At 42.2% G+C, this 26,710-nt stretch overlaps 1 protein-coding gene across 1 annotated transcript in view; it reads right to left on the bottom strand.

Moving 5' to 3' along the window:
• The window catches only part of CSMD3 (CUB and Sushi multiple domains 3), a 1,047,538-nt gene that overhangs the window by 602,174 nt on the left and 418,654 nt on the right, over nucleotides 1-26,710 (bottom strand). The window contains exon 7 of the mRNA XM_085893781.1: nucleotides 11,684-11,891. Coding sequence (XP_085749907.1) covers nucleotides 11,684-11,891 — 208 coding nt within the window. The remainder of the gene's footprint in view (nucleotides 1-11,683; nucleotides 11,892-26,710) is intronic.

The following is a 26,710-nucleotide window of genomic DNA, read 5'->3' as shown; positions in this document are numbered from 1 at the left end:
TTGCATGCAGTTTTGTGCTCTGCCTGGAACACAGGCATCATCCCAACTGATTGGAAGAGGGGCCTTGTTGTCCCTCTCTGGAAAGGGAAGGGTGATCGCCAAGACTGCAACAACTACCGAGGGGTGACGCTCTCTCAGTGCCGGGCAAGGTCTTTGCTCGGATAATTCTTGAGAGGGTTCGCCACCATCTGCTTGAGCACCAGCGTCCAGAGCAGTCAGGCTTTACACCAAAGAGGTCAACAATTGACCGTATCCTTGCTCTTCGTGTCCTCACCGAACGCAGACGAGAGTTTCGGCAGGGGCTGCTTGCAGCCTATGTTGATCTCTGTAAAGCGTTCAATTCAGTGAATCGGGATGCCCTCTGGAGGATTCTTGGTCTTCGTGGGGTGCCACCAAAACTGATTGATCTGATGTCTGAACTCTACTCTGGTACTGAGAGTGCTGTGAAGTGTGGTGGTACCATCTCTGACTTATTTCCAGTTGTTACTGGAGTTCGTCGGGGGTGTGTACTGCCCCCCACACTTTTCAGCACTTGCATGGACTGGATTTTAGGGAGGATGTCGGAAAGATCAAACTGCGGTGCATCTTTTGGGAATGTCAAGATCTCGGACCTTGATTTCGCAGATGATGCAGTCATCTTTGCAAAGACTTTAGATATCCTTTTTGGGACCCTCGAGGTGCTGAATGAGGAGTCGGAGTGGCTGGGATTACGGGTTTCTTGGGTCAAAACTAAGATACAGGCTTTCAATGACATCTTAGATGCTGCTGTCCTGTCTGTGTCTGTTTGTGGTGAGGATGTTGAGGTCGTGGAGAGATTCACTTACCTTGGCAGTGATATTCATGTCTCTGCTGGCTGTGAGTCAGAGGTCAATAGACGTCTGGGTCGGGCCTGGGGAGTCATGGATTCACTAGATCATGGGGTGTGGCGCTGCCGGTACCTGTGCGGGAGGACGAAAGTCCGAGTCTTCAGGTCCTTGGTGCTTCCAGTCTTGTTCTATGGATGCGAGACTTGGACTCTGACCAAGGATCTGAGACGGAGACTTAATTCCTTTGGTACCGGGTCTCTTCGGAGAATCCTTGGCTATTGCTGGTCGGATTTTGTGTCCAACGTGCGGTTGCTGAGAGAGACTCGGATGAGATTTGTTACCTGCATGGTCCGTGAGCGTCAGTTGCAGCTGTATGGACATGTGGCTCGTTTTCCTGATGCTGATCCTGCTCACCAGATTCTCTCAGTGAGGAGTCTCGTGAGTGGAGGAGGCCGATGGGCCGAGCACATGCCTCATGGTTGCAGCAGGTTGACCAGCATCTCAGGGAGATGGGGATGGGCCTGGCATTTGCCTGGGGCAAGGCCAGATGGAGGCTCCTGGAGTACCGCGGAAAGTGGACGCAGCGAGGCGCTGTTCTGGCACATGCTCCCATACCTGACCTGACCTGACACCCCTATCCCACTCTCTCTCTCTCACACCCCTATCCCTCTTTCTCACACCCCTATCCCTCTCTCCCACACCCCTATCCCTCTCTCTCACACCCCTATCCCTCTCTCTCACACCCCTATCCCTCTCTCTCACACCCCTATCCCACTCTCTCACACCCCTATCCCACTCTCTCACACCCCTATCCCACTCTCTCACACCCCTATCCCACTCTCTCACACCCCTATCACTCTCTCTCTCTCACACCCCTATCCCTCTCTCTCTCCCTCCCATTCCCTCTCCACCTCCCCTTCCTCCTCTCTCCATCCCACCCCCCCTCCTCAAAATTCCCATCAGCGAAGCGACGGGTTGTATTTCCTCGTCACTCATATTTTTGGAATAATTATTGTTTTTACAGTTTTAACTACCATAAGAATTACTGTTTGTTTTTAATTGTTAATAATCTGCTATTACTTCTTAGACATAATCACACATTCCTGTGGGGTCGGAGAAGGTTTCGACCCAATTGTTTCACGAAGTGACTGGCCAGGCCTCACATCCACTGAAGATGATTTGAGCAGTAATCTGTTCAGGGTGCAAGTGACAGCATGGGATCTTGAATGTCCAACAAGGACTAGTGCTGACAGATGTGAGAACCGATGTAACATTCTTCCAATGGATGGCACAGACAAGGATCCATCACCTTGTATGAGAAACATCAGGGTGACAGTTTATTGCTGGGTCGAGATTCAAACTAAAGGCCCGGTCACACCTTGACGTTTTAGCCAGCGATGGCAACGTATTAAAATGTATCTAAAACGCTGGCTTACGTTGAACTTTTGATGTTTTTTTCTAAAGATTCGGACGTATTCATAGCGACTTGGTCTTATGTATAACGCATTGGTAACGGACACATAACGTTTCGTTGTGTTATAGATAACTTATACCAACGAATGCTGAACCTGTTGTCGGCCTACACAACCGATGCACAACGATAGTCTAACTTAGGCATAGCGCGTTGCACGCATTGCCGACGATGTCGTGACGTAGCCTATTAAAAGGCTGATGCACAACGATTCGAATCATAACTGCAATAGAAATGCAAGTGACAACATCGTGGTCACACCTTGGCGATCTTGCCAGCGTATGCCGACCTAAGAAAAATGTGTCTAAAACGTTGGGGCACGTCAAATACGGTATGAGTAAGTTTGGTATACGTGAGTACAACGCTAAAGTACGTGATCATACGTCGTATTAAGTAGAGTACGTCAAGAGATTTTAAACATGTTCAAAATTTTTGGACGTACTCGGCGTATGAAAAACGTTCCGCATGCGATGGGGATAAGTTTTACACACGATATGTGGACGCTTACACACGTCCACAAAGGCTACTTACAAGCTACTCATAAGTCGAAACACATCGCGGTAATGTCTTTTTTACGCGAAACTTGTTTCTAACTTATGTTTGACGTGCTTTGAACCAATTCTTTACGTAGTCCCAACAAACATCGACGTATGTAGACATATTCCAATGACGTCTTCCGGTCGACAAAAAAAATAAATGAACGTGTTTCTAGCTTACAACTGCCATATAAAGACGTGTTCCCAGCGGTTTTGGGAATTGGTATATAAAAATGCTGCTCATAAATGGGGAACCCAACAGTGTTTTCGAGTCCTTTTTGAGTCGATGTCCATGTCAGCAGTAACAGTATCAGTATCAGTATTAGTATTAGTATTAGTATTTGTAGTAGTTTGTTCATGTTGGCAGTAGTAGGTGAGTGTGAGGGGCAGGGTGTGGGTTATGATGGATCGTCCTTGCGTCCGCGTGTCCACGGGTAGGAGACATCTTTTCACCATTGTTCGAAGTTCTTCGCAGCTAATTTTTTATGGGGCTTTTTCAACAATGAGCTATAGCTTGTTTTTACGATTTAGGTCTATTCATAACGGGTTGGACAAATGCACAACGAACTAATAATGTGCATAGAGCGCTTTGATTACTTATAGATACGATATACTGACGAATAATTATCGAGAAGCCGGCGTTCACAAACTATGCCCAACGATAGCCTAACTTATCCATATTGTGCGGCAGTTTATCTTTGCCGGTGACGTGGGGTTTGCTATTCATAGGCTGCCACTCAACGATTTAAATGGCTGCATCTCCACTATTGAAAGTAGACGCTTGCGCTCAACAATTGGATTTTTTTTACACTCAACGACTTTTAAACGGTACCACTCAGCTATTTTCATTGTTTACAATGAACGATTTAAATTGCTGTCACTCGCCTTTGTTTTTTGACGCTGGCGCTCGGAAATTTTAATCGTTTCTATTGAATATGCTAAATCACTCAAACTCCACTATTGAAAGTAGATGCTTGCGCTCAACAATTGGATTTTTTTTACACTCAACGACTTTTAAACGGTACCACTCAGCTATTTTCATTGTTTACAATGAACGATTTAAATTGCTGTCACTCGCCTTTGTTTTTTGACGCTGGGGTTTTGAAATTTGAAGCGTTTCTTCTGAACGTGTTAAAACGCTCAAACTCGACTATTTTAAATAGATGCTGCCGATGGACAATTGGAATCATAGCCAAGCTAGACATCGAAGTGTGAACATCCTCGTCATGCCGAAGAAAAGTTTGAAGAATGCTGCAAATATGTGTCCTGGCCGTGGCCGTGGACGCTGACGCAAGGACGATCCATTATACCGACGCCTTTCAGCCTATGAGTAACTTAAAAGTAACGTCTGTCGACGTGTGGCAACGATCGCGTAACGTGCCAACAACATGTTAATCATAGGTTAGAAATAAGTTTCGGGTACTCTAAACACTACCTCGGCGTGTCTCAACTTATGATTAACTTACAAGTAGCATGTGTTGACGTCTGTCAACGATCGCAGACCGTGCATACAACTTGTGGCCAGCGTAGCGGAACGTGTGAGTCATACGCCGGCATACGTCGTGAAATTTCAAGCATGAAAAAATTTGAGAACAACCAAAAAGTACAACGTTTAAAGCCAACGTACAACGACGTATGGCAGTGTTTTTCAGCGTGCTCTCAATGTTATCAAAACTTACCCATAACGTATTCAACGTGTGCCAGCGTTTTAGAAAAAAAATTCAAAAATCGGCATACGTTGGCTAAAACGTCAAGGTGTGACCGGGCCTTTGGGCTTGTTAACTCCAAGACAAGTGCACATACCTCTCGTGCCTCTCGTGCTAATACTATATCTACATAATTAGTCTGTCCCCAATGCAGCGGGAGACAGGGTTTTGCAAGTGTGTGTGTGTGTGTGTGTGTGTGTGTGTGTGTGTGTGTGTGTGTGTGTGTGTGTATGTGTATGTGTATGTGTGTCACCTATCTGTCTGCATTAATTATGTCCATGCCATAACTGTTTTTTTTTTTTTTTACCATTTGAGCTTTTGTTATGACATTTTCAACAAACCTTGATTACAATAATATGGAGGACACTGATTAATAAAAATTATTATTATTATGGTTTTTTTTCCCTGCTGTGGTTTCCATCAAGTTTATTTTGAGTACAAAGCAGAGACAGATGGGATTTGCATTGTGGGATGCTTTGTAGTTGTTAATGATTTCTGTTTAAGGTTTAGTTTTTATCTCTGATGTACTGATTATGATAAAAATGTTTATAATTTTCTTTAAAAACAAACCAAAACAGAAGCGACTCATCTCAAGCAGAGTCAATTTTAAATAAAATTTTCACCGAGTTATTAACATAATAACAGGACTAAAAGAAAGGGCAAATGTCTAGCCTATCATTACATATACCGAACCCTGCATCCCAAACTCACAAAAGGCATACACCGAACATTACATAAAACCTCACAAAAGGTTTTAGTTTATCACCAAAGTAAAAGGGAACAAAACAGGAAAGAAAAAAGGAATACATGTGTGATAAACTATAAAAATGATAAATGCAACACAGAAAAGAACGAGACGGGCACTCGGTAGAGCGCATACCTCCACCCCGTAATGTCTGATCCACGAGAACATATCTGGCCCAAAATATTTTGAAATATCAAACGATGTATTGTTTTTGAGCCCCATCTCTCAATGGTGAAGAATCACTGAAAAAATTCTCGTAGCCAGATCTGGATCCGAATCTTCAGCAAAATCTTATCAATTCGTCCTTGTCACACACCGAACCTGTCCACAAAATTTCATCTAGATTCGTCCAAAATTTTTAAGATATCCTGTACCCAAACAAATAGACAAACAAAGAAATAAACAAGAAGACGACGCCATGCAGAGAACAATACTTGCAAAATCCATAAAACAAATTTCGCCTCAAAAATAATTGGAGGTTGAATTAAATGACCAAATATGCAACTTCTCTTTAAATTTCAAGTGAATCGGATGAAAATTGACAATTTTAGAAATCCGGCCTATGTTGGCCTTTTGTGCCTATGTGGACCTCCAAAATAAATTGTGGTTCAATTCAGTGACCTGAAATACATATCCTCTTCAAATTTGAAGTCAATTGGATGAAAATTGAGGATTTTAGAAATACCACCTTAGTTGTTGACCTTTGGCCTTTGTTGACTTTTTGACCTTTTGACCTCAAAAACAACACGCTTCTTCCTTATGGCAAATTCTAATATGTGATGTAGTTTCGTGAAGATTTGTTTAAAATTGTGACCAATATACTTGAATATACTGACCAATATACTTGAAAAATCTTCGATTTTGCAAGTAACAAACAAACCTACAGAAAACGGTGAAAACATATAATAACCTTTACCTTTAGTGGCGGAGGTAACAAATGAAGAACTAAATTAATGAAATAATGAGGACCAAGTCAATGATCAGGGCAAAAACCTTTTGAAATCACACATATTAAGATAAGCTCCATGTTATTTACTTTTGAAAGATAGAAAATGTGGAAACCATAGATCAAGGTGGCAGAAGAAAAACAATTCCTACACATTGCTTTCCAAATCACAGTGGAACGAACAGCCATGTGTCATGCATGTGCTGCCATTCATTTCCTGGAGCGCATCAAAGTGGTGCTGACATGCACTCCAAGGATTCATTTCACCAACGCTTTAGTAAAGTAGTATTTACAAAAATTATGTCAAAAAAATTGAACCAATCCCTTTGAGACAGAAAAACATTGATTCAGCAATGCACAGAGCCTGCAAAAGAAGAGTTTTTCACACGAGTTAAAGTTATAATTTGCATGAGCCAAAATCGTGCTATTATATGAGCTGAGATCTCGTTCTTCAGTGAGCCAAGGTCTAGTCTCGCTATTCCATGAGTTGAGTTATCGCTTTTCCCTGAGCTGAGATGTCGCTATTGGGCGAGATCTTGCTCCTCCATGAGCCGAGATGTCGCTCTTCAGTGAACCGAGACGATATGTTGTTCTTCTCCTCAGTGAGCTGAGATCTCACTATTCTGCGAGCTGACATATTGCTATTCTGTGAGTCAAGAACTCACCCTGCCATGAGCCAAGATATCGCTCTCCCTTGAGCAGAGATCTCGGTCCTCTCTGAGCTGAGATCTCACTCTTCTGGGAGCTGAGATCTCGCTATCCCATGAGCCGAGATCTCCCAATTCCACGAGATGAGACCTCTCTATTATGTGAGTAATTTTCTCCCTCTCCTGCAAGCTGAGATCTTGCTCTTCCATGAGCTACGATATCACTCTCCCATCAGCGGAGATCTCGATCCTCCATGAGCTGAGACCTCATTTTTTATGACTCAAGATATCCTTCTTCTATGAACCTAGATTTTCAATCTAAACAGTATATTTTACCACCATTGTCTGTGTCTGGCTCTGTCTGGCTCTGTCTAACTGTCGCTCTGCTCTGGCATTGTTCCTTATGCACAGCCACATCTTTTAAGTTTCAAACTAAGGGTACAAATACAACTTTGTGTTTGGGGTAACATAGACTCTGTAGCTGTGGCCTCATGCAGGGGTGTGGGGGGAAGGTCGGGGGGTGGGGGGTGGGGGTGAGGGGTGTAAATTCTCGATGTAAATTTGTACTCCGTAGCACCACCTGGTGGTGATGGTGGTAGCAGAGGGTATTACAATTTCTTTTTTACCTGACAATGCTGAGGTTAAAACACTCTTCGCATGGGTAAATTTGTCCTCCTTCCCTTCTCCCCCCCCACCCCCAAAAAATAAAAACACACGAAGTGGCCTGTTAAAGCCTGTCATCGTGTGTGAGACATTTCTAGTGGGAAGGGACATCAGGGCTTTCAGGGGGCAAAGAGGGGGGGATGGGCATGAGTACGGGGACGGGTGAGTGAATGTGGGAGGGAGCGGTTAAAGCACTCGATGCCCTGGTACAGGGTCAAAAATATATACCACATCATTGGAAATTTTGATAAGGTAGACACTGTTGCAAAAGGCAACATAAATGAAATAGTTGTTGCGGTTCTGGTGGGAAAAAGACTCGTGCCGTCAGCTGCATGCACATGTGGGGCTGTGCTGAAAGAAAGTAATTTTGGGATGACTGAGGAGGAATTCGGTGTTTAGACTAATAGGTCCAATCTGCACTCAGACATGAAATAATTCTTTTGGGAAATACTGCTTTGGGCCACGCCCAAGCACATCAAAGCCATGGCGTGCAGACACATCAACGTCAGGCCTCGGAGTGACCTTGGACAACACAATAGAAAGGTGACAGAGCCATACGAGCAAGAAGGGAATACGATGTGAACGAGAGAGAGAGAAGCTACAGCTGGGTGGGTGGCACGTCCAAGCTGAAGTTCATTTTACAGACCGGGCTACAACAGCAATGAGGGGGCTGAGAGTGGTATGTTGACTACAGCCCCGGCTCTCGAACCAGCTGCATCTCTGCAGATGCTGGTCGATTTTACCTGCTAGCCAGTTGGGGTTCTCAAAGAAACCCATACAATCCTGCTGGTGTCACACAGACGATATCCAAGCAGACAACTGTCCTCCTGCTGGTGTCACACAGACGATATCCAAGCAGACAACTGTCCTCCTGCTGGTGTCACACAGACGATATCCAAGCAGACAACTGTCCTCCTGCTGGTGTCATCGGGCCGACATCAAAGCAGGTGATTCCTCTCTGGGCATAATGAAAAAGGTAAGGGCAAGTTCCCCATCCTCATTCCTCGCTGCTGGTCTGCAATATAGTCCTTAATGGCGAGTGATGCACTCGGATTCATCTGCTTGCTTTGGTGGTTCGAACATCAACCTCTGGAGACTCACAACGCAACTGGTCAGTCGGGCATCACTCCGTGCACACTCAGTCGGGGCAAGGCAGCCTGCATCGATCATGAACACATCCAACTTCAACATAAATCCACACCCTGCTGGGGTTTTTTATTATCAAGAACTGGGTACCAGAGATAAGTTTCCAACTTGAAAGTCGTGAATTACTTCAAAACTGCATTGAAAACTGTCACGTGTAACTTTAGGGAGTTTTCAAATCATTGAGTGCTTCTTTTAAAAATCATTCTGATGGAATCTTATTGAATGGTATTAGTGTTTGAAAAGCTGACGGTCGGGATTCATAAATTACTGATTACATATCCTGTTTTGGGTTGTACGCTGGTTTCACCTGTTAAACTATTGACAGGACATATTATTGGACGTAAAGCTTTTCCACTGGGCTTCCCTTCCAGGTAACTGGGGCACTCACTTCGGTATCACGTAATGGCATGGGTAAATTTGTCTTACTTTCCTTCTCCTTCTCACCCAAAAATTTTGGCAAACAGGATGACTAATTGGTTCATTCGTGAAGTGATAATGGGTAGGCTATTTTGGTGCCAAATAAAACAAATTTGAATCCGACTATAAAATTAATTTTGTTTTCCATATTTATTTTTCACAAAATATAATGTGATCACAATCTGAGCAACACAGTGACAAAATAAATAAATAAATAAATAAATAAATAAATAAATAAATAAATAACCGTAGGTTTGACCAACTGCATGTTGACAAAGGTGGCCTCACCGCCATGAGAAGCAAGGCAATGCCGACGTTTTGGGCGTTTGCTCTTTGTCAGATGAGAGCGTCATTACTTGTGGTGCTTTGCTTCATAAAGCAATTAACACACCTTTGTAAAAGTTTGGTCGATAACACCAGGTGTTTGAATAATTGTCCATCAATGCCGACCGACACTGGCTTTGTCAAAGTCTAATAAATAACCCTGTGTTACAAAAAACAAATGCGTTGTTAAAAATAATCTCGAAGAAGGTTATTGAAAAAAGATTTTGATAATTATATTTTCCCATTTGTTATTTATGGGCAAAATTATAAATAACTAAAAAATTTTTACAGCGTGCAAGTAAAGTCTCATTGAGCAGATAGAGACAATTTTTGACAATGCCACATGTGAGTTCAGACAAATGCCAGTCACCTTAGGCCTTAGGGGAAGTAACAAAACTTCCTGGAGAACTCTGGGTACCAGTGATGCCATTTTGTGATGTCGATTTTCTCTGCTCAGTCAGCGGGACCATTAAAGATAAATCTCCCCCCCCCCGCCCCTCCCTCTCTTCTCCTCTCAAAGGATGCAGATCCAAGGGGTTTATATGTGTCCTATCCTCAAAATGCTGTGTTAACAAATGAGCAGGCAGCATGTACATTTTTGGAAGGTTTTCAGTATCAGTCAGCCGGGATCAAAATTCACCGACCACAACAATTGGAGCGGATGCTGTAATCACAATGTCACCAAGTCCGGTAATCTTAAGTTAGAGTTTAGATTAGGGTTCAAGTTCTTTGATAATGACAGTTGTATGAATGTAGAAGGTGTGGGGAAGGAGGGGCAACATGAAATGAATGTCAAAAGCATAAACTAAGATAATTACCAATTTTCCACCAATAACATTGCATCAAAACCTAAATCAGTAATGTTGAAGATCACTAATCTCTGAATGTACACTTGAAAATAGTTCATGCATAGATAAATTCTCCAAAATGTTACATGGAGCCTTTCTGGTTAGTAAACGTTCTACTTTTAACAAGCTTTCAATTCTGAGGAAGTCCAACCTAAGAATCTCCACCGATGGGGCAAGACAAATCATTTATCTTGGTCTGCCCCCCACCACCTCCGAGATTATGTCATCAATCTTGGGTTAAATGCAGAATGATGTCACAGCCCAGGAACCATCATGTCAGCACCAAGAAATAGGACTGAATTTTCAAATATCGGACAGAACTATGAGTAGCATATTTTCCCCGAATGGTACATCTGACTAATAGTATGTTCAACCACCAGCAGACAGAGAAACCAAAATGGAATTATCTCTGTACAATGGTATGACTGATTTTTACCCATATTGTTTAAATAGCAAAACAAGTCAAACATTTTACACATGTCATTGTTAGTGCAAATGAAACTTTCAAAAAAATTACAAAAACAAGTTGTTCACAAGTGTATAGTCAAAAATACAACTGATCAACATCAACCAGCCAGCAGTCAGTCAAGCTCATGACCAAATGTTGGCCAGTCTTTCATTAACATCAACAAATTTGTAAGGTTGAACAAAACTTGTGCATGATGTGTGATATCCATTGCTCACACTCAACTAACACTTCATTAACATCATGTTGTTAAACAAACCTGGAAATTTATCAAGCCACAACATGAGTTACTCTTTGATGAAAATTCCATGCACTCATTACCATTAGTTTGTTTATGTAAAGAAAAATAAGAAGATTACACACAACATATGAGGCTTCTTGACATGTGAAGTCATTCAATTTACTTTTACCTTATCCGAGCAGCAATAATGGATCAGATCATGTACCGTGCTCTGCAGAGTGTTAGTGCGACTGAGACAGTTTATATGGCTGGAGTTACAATCCTGAACGGGTCGTCATTCCAACACAGGATGTGAGGGAAGGAATTTGTAATTTGTTCAGGGTGCTGGTGATAGCTCGCATACTCTTCACTAAACATAGTGTGGGATGTTTGACTTCCACCAACTAATACAGATAGGTGGGACACCCAATTTAACGTCCATCTGATGGATGGCACACACATTGATGAATCACCCCGCCTGCGAAACACGAGGATGCCAGTTTATAGCTGGGCTGAGATTTAAACCCAGGCTAGACAGCTTAGAGGTTAATGTGTGTACTTCTCGGGCATCCTGCCAGCCTCATCAATGGATGGGGCATAGAATATATCGACATGTGGCACAAGTGTTTATCTCTCACAAAGACTACATGGCATGTATTAGGAAACGAGGCATTTCAAGAGTACTTAAATGATTAAAGTAAAGTGAAATTGATTGTGCTGTGCAGACAGTATGGTGTTTTACCATAGTGAATGCTGCTCAGTTCCCTCAACCTCGAGCGTGTCGTAGGGCTCCTCCAGTTGGAAATCGTTGAAGATTAGTGAAATAGAGTCACCCTGCTCAGCCAGGACAATCCATGTGCAGTCCACGGCGTTATCGTAAAGAGCTGGGTAGTTTGGGCTCGTAATGTCACCACTCGGCCCACGCAGAGTTCCACCGCATGCTTCACGTGCTGTAATGCATTGGAAATTTGCATGATGAAAATCACAGGCTCATTAAACAAGCTTTATTTGCTTCCATTTTTGCAAATACAAAGTCTATAGGAAATCAACTGCATGTAAAACCCAAGAGCACTGCTGGAGATTACAGTTGATATAACTTTGCAGGAAAGTCAAGGCCACATGCTTTCATCAAATAAACAGATTATTTTGTCATGAATCTTGAGAGCTCCTTTCCCTATTTGGTATTTTACAGAAGCCTCCTAATAAAGCTGCCTGCATAATTGTCCAGTCAAGGAAGTATCAAAATTGAGAAGGGCACTCTTCAACGTCCTGATATCACCTGATATGTTTCCGCCCACATTATGACATCATTACAATATTTGTACCAAGTTTTATTTAAATCCCTGAACCCAGATTCTAAATATTAAATAATTCCAGCTGCCAAACCATGTGTCCGATCAGGTTGAAATTTAAAACATATATTCACCATGATTACAAGATCACAACTGCGACATTTCACAATGATCGATGAAGTGGGACAAAATAAAGTTTTTAAAGATTTTCGTTCAAACCAATATATCGAGCAGACCATGTGACATTAATTATTAGTGAACATCCTGGTATCCCCAAGGCTTGGGGAACATGTGGGTGAAGTTTCCCCTCGATCTGTCAAGCCGTTCTGGAGAAGAAGATTTTTAAAGATTTATTCTTCAAAAAATCATACCTACCAAACCATATCACCTATGATGTCATAGGTGGAGAATTTTCGTTCCTCACAGATAGGCGATCATACCTGTGAAGTTTTGTCTCAATCTGTTCAGCCGTTTTGGAGAAGATTTTTGAGGGTTATTAAGTTTTAAAAATCTGGCTGCCAAACCACGTGACCAATGATGGCAACAATCCCCCTCTCCTCCTTTCCACCCGATACAATTTAGCCCGAGATGACCCTCAAAATTTTTCATACTGATCGGATAAAGCGTTCAACGTATGCAATGATAATGTCAAAGCAAAGCCACCTATGTCATCATCAAAAAAGTAAAACTTATTTCCCCTGGGGAGTACTTTCCATGCACCAAGCTTGAATATTTTTCCATGGAGCTGTTTCAGAGATACAGAGGTCCAAAGTTTTTCCTTTTTTCCAGCATGGCTGCCACACCACCTGACCGATGACGTCATAATTATCATTACAACATACGACATGAGCAGTCACACCTTTGGTGAAAATTTTGTGTCAATTGGATAAGCGGTTGCTGAGAAAACAGAAAATTAGCATGGACATTCGGACGGACAACCCGAAAACAATGCCACCGGCCACTTCATTAAAAAACCGAAAGATGACGAATTTAAGAAGGGTTTAAAACTTTCAGTTTACAAGAGATTAGAGCAATGATGAAAAATAAAGACAATAATAATGTGAGCAAAATGTGGGAACTTGGGAGTACAATATAATAGGTAGATAATGGTCGAGAGTGGGGGAAAGCCTGAACAGAAATGGGATTCCACAAGATGAAAGAAGATGTAGGAGGGAATGGCCAGAAACAAGGTAAAAATCAAGAATGTAAGAGTACAAATCAATGTTCTTGTGAGAAACCTGTAAAAAAGCTTAAATTTGTTTTTAATCCTCCTCTTGATGTGAAATCACATGGTTACATGCTACAAAGCTTTATATTTCAGGAAGTGAAGGTGGTATGGTTGTTAGAGAGATTACAAGTGCACTTCTTGATGTTGCTTCTGTTGAATTTCTATTTGTGCTTTTCACAGCACCGTCGTGCAGAACTGATACACTAAATGTTACAAGAAGATGCATGAATGAAGAGGTCAGTTATAATAAATGACAATAGACCAAGGACAGATGAGAGATAAGACAACAACTACTATTACCAATGGCCCCAGATATTAACACCTTCTTGTAAGGTCGGCCGAGTAACATAATTGGCCCAATCCTTTCACGAATCGGCTGACCAGGCCTGATGTTCAAAATGAAAGTGGCAGATATTTGAATTTGTTCAGTGTTGGCAATAACCTGCCTATTCTTCATGAAGTCGTGTTTGTGTTTTTAAATGTCCACCAGCGATACTAGCAGATGGGATGTCGAGTTTAAGATACATCTGAGTGATGGCACACGCAAAGTTGTTCATAGGTGGGTACCAGTGACGCAGTGTCAATTGGTGCGTGGACAAGCTCGCAAATCAAGAATTTAGAAAAATTCAAATAAATTTGGGTGGAGATTCAAACCCAGCAGGTAAGACAGTTCAAAGGTGAGTGCGTGAACCTTGAAGCTATTCTGTCAGCCCAGAGATGTAAGATGAATCGAAGGAAGTCTGTACCTCAGTCAGAAAAGTGAAGTTTCGATATTCCTGACAAATGATGGAATTGTTTTTGATCATATAGCATTGATGTACTGTTCTCCATTGTTGCTTAAAGAGTAAAGTACCATCGATAGACTGTGCATTGATGCAAATTACAGAAAAATTACCAAATAAGACACAAAACAGACAACAAACCCTGGCCGTGTTTACGCGTGAACACATCACCCGTGTAAGAAGTAAACCGATTGAAGACAATTTGATAGCTTCGAATTGATGTCATCAAAGAGCTCCAGCCATGTGCCTGAAAGTTACAATTCATGCTTCGTGTTTTTTCAAAGTCGAATCTTCTTTTTGTCACAACAATGATTTCCAAAGGCACGTGAAGTGGCTTCTGATGGCTTTGATACACTCTCTCATGAGGGTAAGCTGCAGGTCAAGTGCAAGGACATGCTTATAACAATGGAATATAAACGATGCAGACGCATTAATTGCAAATGAGTTGATAAATGTAATCTAAACATTTTATGGCACACTTTGCTCAGCTCAACTGCGCCGTAAGTGAGCTAAACAAGGAGACAAAGAATCGTAAAAGATACAAATAGACGGTTCAAATTTGACGGATTATGAAAGCAATATATATATATATATATATATATATATATATATATATATATATATATATATATATATATATATATATATATATATATATATATATATATATATATATATATATTAGAATCGGCATACTGTACGATGTAACAAAACTTCAACAAAACTCAAGGTCTTTAGATGCCAAACATACCTATTTTACGCAATTCAACTGTGTCGTCTTGTATGTATGTCTTGTTCCAACAGAGTGATCAAGTACCTAAAATGGATTTTATTTTGTTTTTAATTTTAATTCGACTTGAGCAGATATCGTGGAATGAATTTATAAAAGCATGCACAATAATTTCCTTGGCAATATTCTCTTTGTTTATGTTAATCTCTTTAATCCGAAGACATTTAATTTAGGACGAATCAGTGCAGGGGTCAACGTGACCTCTATATGTCTGAGCAGCAAAACAGATTGAAACTTGTATAACCTTCCAGATGCCATTCTTTCCCACTCTTCTCTCTCGGGATTCAAGTAGGCAGTGCACTGCCACTGCATGTCATCCCCCCCCATCCTGACCAATGATCTTTATTACCTCCATTAACCCTTCCTAACCCAACACTCTTATTTGGTGATTTCAGTGTTTCCTCCTCTCTTCTCTTCTTTTCCTGTCCATTCATTCTCTTGCTGATTGTACTCATTTTGTTGCCACGCTAGCCTACCGATAGATCAGCCTTGCTTTCCCACGAGCTTCGGTCTTGACTTTTTTGACAAACATGCAAGACGTCAAATCAAGACTTTAGAAAAATTATTCTGGATGCAGGATCTTGGTGCGTGGACAAGCTAGCAGTTTGGTGGATAGGGGAGGACATGATGATGGGATAGTGCAACAACAAGGGATGTACTAAGGGGACAAATGAACAGGAGTAGCAGAGAGGAGGAAGGATGTACACAGCAAGATATATGAGAAATGAGTGAAGGAAACATATTATTGGGCAGACACGAACAATTAATATGGTGTCACAAAAGGTCTTTTAAGTATTGCACACATTAATTTTATGTCTTCCACCTGTTGTACAGGACAACACTTGTGCCTTGAAAATATTACTTCCAAGCTCGATGCAGATTTTCAAAAACACACTACGTGTGCACATTCATCATGCAGCACAGCAAATCTGGCCAACAAAGAGTGTCACCCACTGGGCATCTGTCATTCCAAGTTATTCCACTCACAACCTAAAAGCCTTTGTACATAGCTCAATGGAGTACAGCTATCCCCAATGGGCTCGTGTCCTTGCATCATATCTGTCTTTACTGGATTCTGTTGAATCTATGGCACAAAACATTATTGGAATCTCCTGCAATGAGGCTGATGCACAAGGCCTGTTGCTTTCATATTAGGAAAGGTCGGTGGCCTCCGTTATCAATCACCTCTTCTGGAGTTTACCTTCCACTGTTCTCGTTCTCTCGTTCTCTCGTTCTCTCGTTCTCTCGTTCTCTCGTTCTCTCGTTCTCTCGTTCTCTCTCTCTCTCTCTCTCTCCCCCTATCTCTCTCTCCCCCTATCTCTCTCTCCCCCTGTCTCTCTCTCCCCCTGTCTCTCTCTCCCCCCCCTCTCTCTCTCTCCCCTCTCTCTCTCTCCCTCTCTCTCTGCCCCCTCTCTCTATCCTCCTCTCTCTCTCTCTCGTCCTCTCCCTCTCCCTTTCCTCCTCCCTCCCTCTCTCTCTCTCCCTCTTCATCTCTCTCTCTGTCTCTCTCTCTCTCTCTCTCTCTCTCTCTCTCTCTCTCTCTCTCTCTCTCTCTCTCTCTCTCTGTGTCTCTCTCTCTCTCTCTGTGTCTCTCTCTCTCTCTCTCTCTCTCTCTCTCTCTCTCTCTCTCTCTCTCTCTCTCTCTCTCTCTCTCTCTCTCTCTCTCTCTCTCTCTCTCTCTCTCTCTCTCTCTCTCTCTCTCTCTCTCTCTCTCTCTCTCTCTCTCTCTCTCTCTCTCTCTCTCTCTCTCTCTCTCTCTCTCTCTCTCTCTCTCTCTCTCTCTCTCTCTCTCTCTCTCCTCTCTCTGCCCCCCTCTCTCTCTCTCCCCTATCTCTCTCTACCCCTATCTCTCTCTCTCCCCCTGTCTCTCTCTCCCCCTGTCTCTCTCTCCACCCTCTCTCTCTCTCTCTCCCCTCTCTCTGCCCCCCTCTCTTTCTCTCTCTCTCTCTCTGCCCCCTCTCTCTATCCCCCTCTCTCTCTCTCTCTGCCCCCTCTCTCTCATCCTCTCCCCCTCTCTTTCCTCCTCTCTCCCTTTCCTCCTCCCTCCCTCTCTCTCTCTCTTCACCTCTCTCTCTCTCTCTCTCTCTCTCTCTCTCTCTCTCTCTCTCTCTCTCTCTCTCTCTCTCTCTCTCTCTCTCTCTCTCTCTCTCTCTCTCTCTCTCTCTCTCTCTCTCTCTCTCTCTCTCTCTCTCTCTCTCTCTCTCTCTCTCTCTCTCTCTCTCTCTCTCTCTCTCTCTCTCTCTCTCTCTCTCTCTCTCCCTCTCTCTCTCTCTTCCCCCTCTCTCTCTCTTGTCCTCTCCCCCTCTATCTTTCATCCTCCCTCCCTCTCTCTCTCCCTCTTCACCTCCCCTCCCCACCCTCTCAATCCCCTCTCTCCCTCTCATTCCATCCTCCCCTCTCTCTCTTTCCTCTTCCCTCCCTCTCCACCTCCCTCTCTCTCCCCTCCCCCTCTCTCTTCCTTTATGTCCCTCTTCCTCCCTCCCTCTCCCTAACTCACACCCTTCCTCTCCATCCCTCCCCTCTCCCCCTCTCCCTCCAACCTCTGTCCTCTTTTGCTGTTTGTTCATTCCCTTAATGTGGTGTTCATCTCCAGTCAACACATTGCATTTTTACCCTCTGTTGCCTTTGTTTTCTGTGAACCTCGATTTTGTGTCTTCGACTCCATCTCAAAAACGAATCTCTTTTCAGAGTATGATTTTGCTGCTTCTGGCCACACTGACGTCATAGCACATTGTATTCAGCAGTAAGACAGATTTGTTATTTTCTAGCACAAAGCTCATGAATGTAGCATTCTCTATGAATCCAAAATGAAAAGAGTGAACATCTCAGATGATACGTACAGCATGCATAATAAATTTCCAGTCCATACAGTATTGCTCTCCCATGATCACCAACCTCAAACAGAACAAAGCAGAGAACACAAACATTACTTTTCTGTTCACTTGTACAGTTTGGATAAAGTTCCAAACTCCATAGTGAAATAATACAAAAATAATCCACAAACACACACTCGCTGGCTCAAAAACAAAGGAATGGAGAAAAATGACATTTCGTCAGAAATACCCTTTTGAGGATAAAAAAGAGGAAAATATTTAAAAAAAATTTTTTTAAGGGGGAGGTGTGGTGTTTAAGTGGATCAAATTACACTATGGCCATGTGTCAAACTTGTAAATGTTCATGTATTTATCGCTCAGTATTTTACCACCACTCAGTTCAATGTGAATGTGTCCATGCCACTTGCAATGGTTGTTCAAAGTTCATCAACCTGTAGAATATAAAAAAATTAAAAACCGAAAATGGTTCAGTAGGATTGCCTCGAGATATATTATACACACTTAGTTTATAGCTGTGCTGAGATCCAAACCCACGTTAAACAGCTCAAAGCTGTCATCCTGGTGTTTTGGGAGAAGTGCGAAGCATCACTACGTGCACTGTCCATTGGATGGACGTAAAGCCTGGTGTCCCATTTGCCAGCATTAGTTGGTGGAAGTTAAAGATCCCACGGTGTCTTTCTCGAGGAGTGGGAGATTTATCGCCTGGACCCTGGACATATTCCTGCCACCCACAGTCGGACGTTGGACCGTGCGAGCCGGTTCATGAGACGTCGACCAAAAATATAACTCCAGAAGGTATTAATAATTGGGGCCATTAAGGAATTGGGAGAAAAGTGCATTAGAATTGATAAAACCTAACCTAATACTCAGGGTGTTCCCGTGATGCACACACACACACACACACACACACACACACACACACACACACACACACACACACACACACACACACACACACACACACACACACACACACACACACACACGGTGTCCATAAAGTCCTCGTGCAACTTTGAACTTTAACAATGTTTGATATACACATGATATAAACAAACTATAAATGGTGCAACAAAGTAAAATAATTCATTCATATAATTTCATGAATTGCATTTGTGATCGAAGCACTTTGTGATCCAAAGTGAACAAGTTTACCTGGCCCCCTAAAATTCAGTCCATTCGGGATGGGTTAGTCGAACGAAGTGTCCAAGCAATTGGCTCTCATCTACCGATCCACTAGTCTGGGCAGACATCGTTGAAGAACAGTGCCCGGGAATAAAAGCAGAGACGTGCTGAGGTTTGCGGTCTATTGGTTCTGAGGAAAGTCTCTGGGAAGCGGGTGAAACGTCGTTTACACTGGATATTTTCTTGCTCGTTTAATGCTAGATGAGCAGGGTAAATCTAGTTACTTTTTTGGGGTTGGATGCACCTTTTTCTTAAAAGAAAAAAAGCACACACATTCCACCATAAAAAAAAAACAGACACATGACTGTTCAATGCGATTTATTTATGTGATATCAAGGGCCCCAGATCAAGTATAAACCTCTGACAGAGATAAATGCTGAATAACTCCATGTCCATTCCATTGTGACCTATTGACATAATGCTGCATTATGGCAAATGGTTTCCCATATGGGTCTAAGGTGGAAGTGACAATCTCAATTCCAGGTGTGCCCACCTCCAGCAGCAATCACGACATTGCACCGTCATCGCATTGACCGCCTGAGCACTCAAATCTGAGCAGGGGAATAGCATTCCATGCCCGAATCAGCTCTTGTTGCAGCTTATCAAAGGACTGTGGCTGCCTTAGCAAGATTCAAATGGGACAATCAATGAATTCCCAGAGATGGACAATTGGATTTAAATCTGGCGAGATGGCAAACCTGTGCCTCCTGACATTAACGTTGGCACTAACAAGAACGTTCCTTGTTCGAATAACCCTCTGAGCGGAAGCATTAACGTGCATGAAGATGATTCTTGGATGTTGTTGTTGAAGGGTATGCAACACGTGTTCCTGTAAGATCTCATTAAATGTCGTTATCTGTCATCAAATTGCCATAGATATGGATCAGGTTGGTGCAAAAGGTTTCAGCAATAGGACAACACATCATGACACTTACACATCCAAATTTTGCAGCTTACAAGACTTACTAGACAAATCCAAATATTGCAGCTCACTAAGCTTACTGGGCTCACTAGACTCAGATGTGTTTTGAAAGTTGGTGCCACAAGTGTGCCTCAGTGACCAAATCTTCAGTCGAAGTCCGCAGCATCATCCCGTTTCTGCCCTTCGACCTCGGTACAGTCCACTAAGGTAGGCCAGCAGAGGCCCATTTGTGCATATATATATATATATATATATATATATATATATATATATATATATATATATATATATATATATATATATATATATATATATATATGTTTATATACACATACCACATAGCCTAAAATATGTGGACACCCCTTCTAATTAGTGGATTCGGCTATTTCAGCCACACCCATTGCTGACAGGTGTACAAAATCAAACACACAGCCAATTGCAATCTCCATAGATAAACATTGGCAGTAGAATGGGCCAAACTGAAGAACTCGGTGACTTTCAACGTGGCACCGTCATGGGATACCACCTTTCCAACAAGTCAGTTCATCAAATTTCTGCCCTGTTCGAGCTGCCCCGCTCAACTGTAAGTGCTGTTATTGTGAAGTGGAAACGTCTCGGAACAACAACAGCTCAACCGCGAAGTGGTAGGCCACACAAGCTCACAGAACGGGACCGCCGAGTGCTGAAGCACGTCGTGTGGAAAAATTGTCTGTCGTCGGTAGCAACTCTCACTACCGAGTTCCAAACTGACTCTGGAAGCAACGTCGACAAAACACTGTTCGTCCAGCGCTTCATGAAATGGGTTTCCATTGCCGAGCAGCCCCACACAATTTAAGATCACCATGCGCAATGCCAAGCGTCGGCTGGAGTGGTGTAAAGCTCACCGCCATTGGACTCTGGAGCAATGGAAACATGTTCTCTGGAGTGATGGATCACGCTTCACCATCTCACAGGCTGACGGACTAATCTGGGTTTAGTGGATGCCAGGAGAACGCTAACTGCCGGAATACACAGTGCCAACTGTAAAGTTTGGTGGAGGAGGAATAATGGTCTGGATCTGTTTTTCACGGTGTCGTTGAATGAATAAGAATGGTGTAGTTACCCTCGCCGAAGGAGAAAGTATTGCATTTGGGTCCATTTGTTACTTGGCAATTTTTTTTTGACAAGTACGTGGATCACCTCCGTGTGTGTGTGTGTGCGTGCGTGCGTGCGTGCGTGCATGCGTGCGTGCGTGCGTGCGTGTGTGCGTGCATTTGGTCTGTCCACTCACCTCCAGCCCAAACCACTCAACCGACCATTCTGAATTTTTCAGATATTAATGACACCGACCCTGCGACGGTCATGCATTGAAGTTTCGTAAAATTTGGTCGACCGAAAAGGTCTACATTGGCCAATTTGAGCCAAATTTTCTAAAATCTTCAAATTTCATCCGATTGAACTGAAATTTGAAGAGCATTTGCATATCAGTTCAGTGAATTCAACCACGTATTACTTTTGATACATGGTGTGTATGTTATCATAAGGTCAAAATAGGCCATAAGGTCAACCCAAAATAGGCAAAATATTTAATTTTTCTGAAATTGTCAATTTCATCCCATTGACTTGAAAATTGAAGATCATTTGCATATGAGGTCGTTGAATTCAACCACCTATTAATTTTGAGATGAACGTTGGCCAAAAGGCCAATTTGGGCCAAATTTTCTAATATCCTCAATTTTCATCCGATTGACTTGAAATTTGAAGAGCATTTGCAGATCAGAGCATTGAATTCAACCACCTATTAATTTGGAGGTAAACAAAGGCCAAAAGGTCAACATGGACCAAAAGATCAACATAGGCCAAATTTCTAAAATCCACAATTTTAATCCAATTAACTTGAAATTTGAAGAGCATTTCCAGATCACGTCACTGAATTCAACCACCTACTAATTTTGCAGTAAACATACGCCATAAGGTCAACATAGGCCAATAGGCCAATTTGAGCCAAATTTTCTAAAATCCTCAATATCCATCCAATTCACATGAAATTTGAACAGGATTTACATATCAGGTCATTGAGTTCAACCACCTATTAATCTTGAGGTTATCATAGGCCAAAAGGTCAAAATAGGCCAAAAGTCCAATTTGGCCCAAATTTTCAAAATACTCAATTTTCATCCAATTGAGTTGAAATTTGAAAAGGATTTACATATCAGGCCACTGAATTCAACCACCTATTACTTTTTCTAATTATCATCGGCAAAAAGGTCAACATACACCAAAAGGTCAGCAGAGGCCAAATTTCTTAAATCATCAATTTTAATCCAATTAACTTGAAATTTGAAGAGCATTTGCATATCAGCTCACTGAATTCAACCACTTATTAATTTTGAGGTAAACATAGGCCAAAAGGTCAAAATAGGCCAAAATGCCAAATTTTCTAAAATCCTCAATTTTCATCCGATTGACTTGAAATTTGAAGAGCATTTTCATGTCCGGTCACTAAATTCAACTCCCTATTAATTTCAAGGTCAAAAAATCAACGCAGGCATAATTTCTAAAATTTATAGATTGGGTCAAAAACTAAATATATCACTATATCTCAAAGAGTTGTGGACGAGTTATGACAAAGCAAGGTGGATGAGTTGAAAAGGTGACAAGAACAAGCGGATTGGATTTTGGTTCAGATCAAACCCATCAGTGGGATACAAAACGTGAACTGTTCCACCTGGCAGAGGTATGCACTCCACTGGGTGCCATTCTACTTTGTGCTGTTTTGCATAGTTGTCACTCTATGAATGATTGTTCATTTGTTTGTTTGTCTATCTGTCTGTCTTTGTTTGTCGCAACAGAACTTTTCACGTTTTTCTCCGCAACCACTTGTCGGATTGAGACAACATTTTCACCCTAGGAGCGACTACTCAAGTAGAATATGTTTTATTGATAACTATGATGTCATAGGTCATGTGTTGTGGCAGCTATGTTGGAAAAATGTTAAACCTTTCAACATCTGTATCTCTGAAACCACACCAAGGAAAAAAATTGAAACTTGTCACATGGCAAGTACTTGTCATGGGAAATGTGTGCTTTTTGATGACATCATATGTGCCTTCATTATGATGTCATAAATTGTATATGCAGAACGCTACATCTGATCAGTATGAAAATTTTTTAGGGTCATCTATGGATAAAATGGTCAACAGAAAGAAATTTGATGAGGCCATCGGTCACATGATTTGGCAGCCATAATGTTAAAAAAAAAACACCTTCATAAATCTTCTTTGAAGTGGCTGAACAGATTGAGGCGAAACTTTACAGGTATGACCGCCTATCCATTAGGAACAAAAGATTCACAAATATGATGTCAAAGATCACATGGTTTGGCAGCTGTATTCGATTTACCTTAAAACTTACAAAAAATCTTCTCCAGAACAGCTGGACAGATCGAGGGGAAACTTCACACAAATGTTCCCAAAGCCTTGTGGATACGAGGGTATTCATGAATAATTGATGTTACATGGTTTGGCAGCCATAATGGTTGAGCAAAAATCTTTAAAAAAAAATTCTCTCTTGAACCACTTAATCAATCAATGTGCAATGTCACAATTATGATCTAATAATGATGGGAGAGAGAGGAGATTGGGACCATACTTTGTGCAGAGCATTGGTGCTGCTTAAGCAGTCTCCTTGGCTATTGGGCACAATCCTGCACGGGTCGCCATTCCGACACAGTATACCAGCATACTGGCACTTATTTTGCCGACCTCGGAAGGATGACAGGCCGAGTTAACCCCACCTGGTATTAACTCAACAGCTGAGCGGGATTTCAACTCAGGACCCTCGGATTCAAAGCCCGCCACCCTAACCATTAAGCCAACACCAGGCATAATAATGATGGGGAATATGTTTTAAATTTTAACCTGATTGGACACATGATCGAGTAGCCAAAATTGTTTAATTTTTTATCTGGGTTCTTTTTTATTTATTATTATTATTATTATTATTTTTTGAATAGCGCTCATTGGGCTGTGCCTGGATGGGTTTGAGAGTCGAGTAGCAGCTGAAATGCAATTCCTATCCAAGTTCCTCCGGATGACTTCACCTTTGCTTTTTGCTTGTTCGGTTTCCTTCTGATGACTCCAATGCAGAACTGTACCTATTTGGTCTTCCATTTGATTTGAATTGAATATATTTTAATCCCACTCTATATTCAATTGAATAACCATAGCCGTCATGGGTCAGGGTCAGGTGTCTAATCAAAGCGGGGTTGCATCAAAGCCGGACATCTTGGTACCCGATCATCACTGCCAGCGGTGCAGCCTGGTGTTGGCTTAGTGGTTAGGGTGGCAGCTTGGGATCCTAGGGTCCTGATTTCAAGTCCCGTTTGCCGCTGAATTAATACACCCGGGGGTTGACTCAGCCTCTCATCCTTTCTAGGTCGGCGAAATGACTACCATTGTGTACTGGTAGAGGGGCACTGCATCAGCAACACAGTCGCACTTCCAAGAAATGATAGCTACCCCAGCAGCTAAGCTTCCATACATAAGAAGAAGACTGCTAGCGGTTATATCATAGAAGTTCTCGTTATGTCCCTTATTAATTATGCAACACACCAGTACACAAACACCACACAAAACAAGTCTTGGTGAGGGTCTGCAATCTATGATTGCTCTTTTTCTTGTTTTACTCTGAAATATCACAACAATATTGCATACTGTTGATAAATCGATTTGATTTTTGGTCGCAATTTGGTTTATAACATAGTTTTATTTTGGGAGGCTTAACGGGGGAGAATTACAAGTGTATTTATGTTAACGGCCACCATACCATTAATCCCATCTTCTCATCAGTTCGGCCGGGTTGGGCCGAGGGAAGTTTGACCCAAGACTTTCATGAACTGGCTGGTGCTGGTGATAACGAGACAGCTTAGAGGCGATTGTGCAATGGGCCGTAATTGTCCATCCGAGGGACAGAACACACATCGATCACCCTGCCTGTGAAACACCAGGATGACAATCCATATATGGGTTGGGATTCCATCCCAGGCTAGACAGGTTAGAAGCAGGTGTGTGACAGAACATCCAGTTTAACGTCCATCTGAGGGATGGTACACATATTGATGAATCATCCTGTCTGCAGTAGACATACACATTCTCTCAGCTGCTCACTCTGCCAACGACTCTGTATTGTTATACATAAACAGAGTGAAACTGCAGAATGTTTGTAAAAAGGAGATTCTCCTAGGAGGGTCTGGCGGCATGCTCCCCCATAAAATTTTGAGCATTGGTGCTGCTTAAGCAGTCTCCTTGGCTATTGGGCACAATCCTGGTTGGGTTTCCACTCTGACACAGTGTACCAGCATGCTGGCACTCATTTTGCCGACCTCAGAAGGATGACAGGCTGAGTTAACCCCACCTTGTATCAATTCAACAGCTGAGTGGGATTTAAACTTAGGACCCTATGATCCAAAGCCCACCACCCGAACCATTAAGCCAACACCAAGCAGGTAGGTTGATGAAGGATCTAAGGAGAAATTGACTCCAGACTCTTCAGACAAGCTTCACCAACCCGCGTAGGGTACCACAAAGTTAAAGAGGAGTTCTTTACACACGAGCCACACAAAGGTGACAATATCAGGTGAAGAATCGTTACCAACAAAACTCCACGATAAGGGTCGCCCTTTTCAGCACAACACCAGGCCCAGATCTCTGTAGAGTGGAATGCGTCTGATAGACACCAACAATGGTGGTCATTCACACCCAAAACATAAAGCAGACAGATCTTTAGCGTGGGAGGAAAAGACGTCGGAGGCATGCGGAATCCGAGTCAATCCTTTATTTCACCCGCAACCAAACAACCCGCTCGTCTCTCTTCCGGTTGCATCAGTTTCCGGAAAACCCCAATCAACCCGAGCTCGAGAATATTAACATATTATATAAACGTAAAAATGATGCCGCTACAGATCGGAATTGCACGCAAGTTCTCCTCGACATTTTGTGAGACAATTGAGGAAGAATTCTACCGAAGGATAAATAGTAAGTCCCGCCTCGGCGATACCTCAAGCAGTCTTCTACAGCGAATATAAATCAGCCACGAGGTCACAACCTTCCATTCTGATCCTCCGTCTTATACACCTAATCTCTATATACTTTCATTCCAAAGAGAATCATTCCATTCACAAATTAATATGTCACCATTAATATAACAAAATAAAATGTGAAACAAATGCTCATGATGGAAACGAATACTAATGCAATTCCAACATGATAACCAGTGCAGACAAATCTGCCAGTGAGTAAAGCCAGATACACAACACCGACACACTCGGTATGTTGCCTGGCAGACGTCTAATCACGGAAACGTGCTCACAAGCTTTTGTGGCCGGACAACTTCTACAAAAATAGGTCATAATAAAAACTACCATGGGAGTAATTCATATAATCATGGTCATGATGCATTATTGCTTTAGTATTGCACCCTTTCCGTATGAAATGGGTTAATAAATGAATCAGCATATCGGAATAGCACCTCAATTCCCTATAATCATGGCATGCCTTTCTGATGACGAACATAGGGAAACCTCCATATGGATAGTTACAAAAATATGGATTTCCGTAAAATATGGAAGGAGTTTCACGCTTGCATAAAGTTGGTTATATCTCAACACTTTGAACCACATTATTTTGGTCTGTAATTAAAAAAAATACAACACGTAAATTCATGTTTTCAATTTTGACCAAAAAATAAAAATTTGTGAAAT

This window comes from Eptatretus burgeri, chromosome 9 (assembly GCF_056783735.1).
Source record: "Eptatretus burgeri isolate ZD-2024b chromosome 9, Ebu_testis_v1, whole genome shotgun sequence".
NCBI classification, from domain to species: domain Eukaryota; kingdom Metazoa; phylum Chordata; class Myxini; order Myxiniformes; family Myxinidae; genus Eptatretus; species Eptatretus burgeri.
Note: the sequence above shows the minus strand (reverse complement) of the source record. Positions and strands in the feature narration are given on the sequence as shown.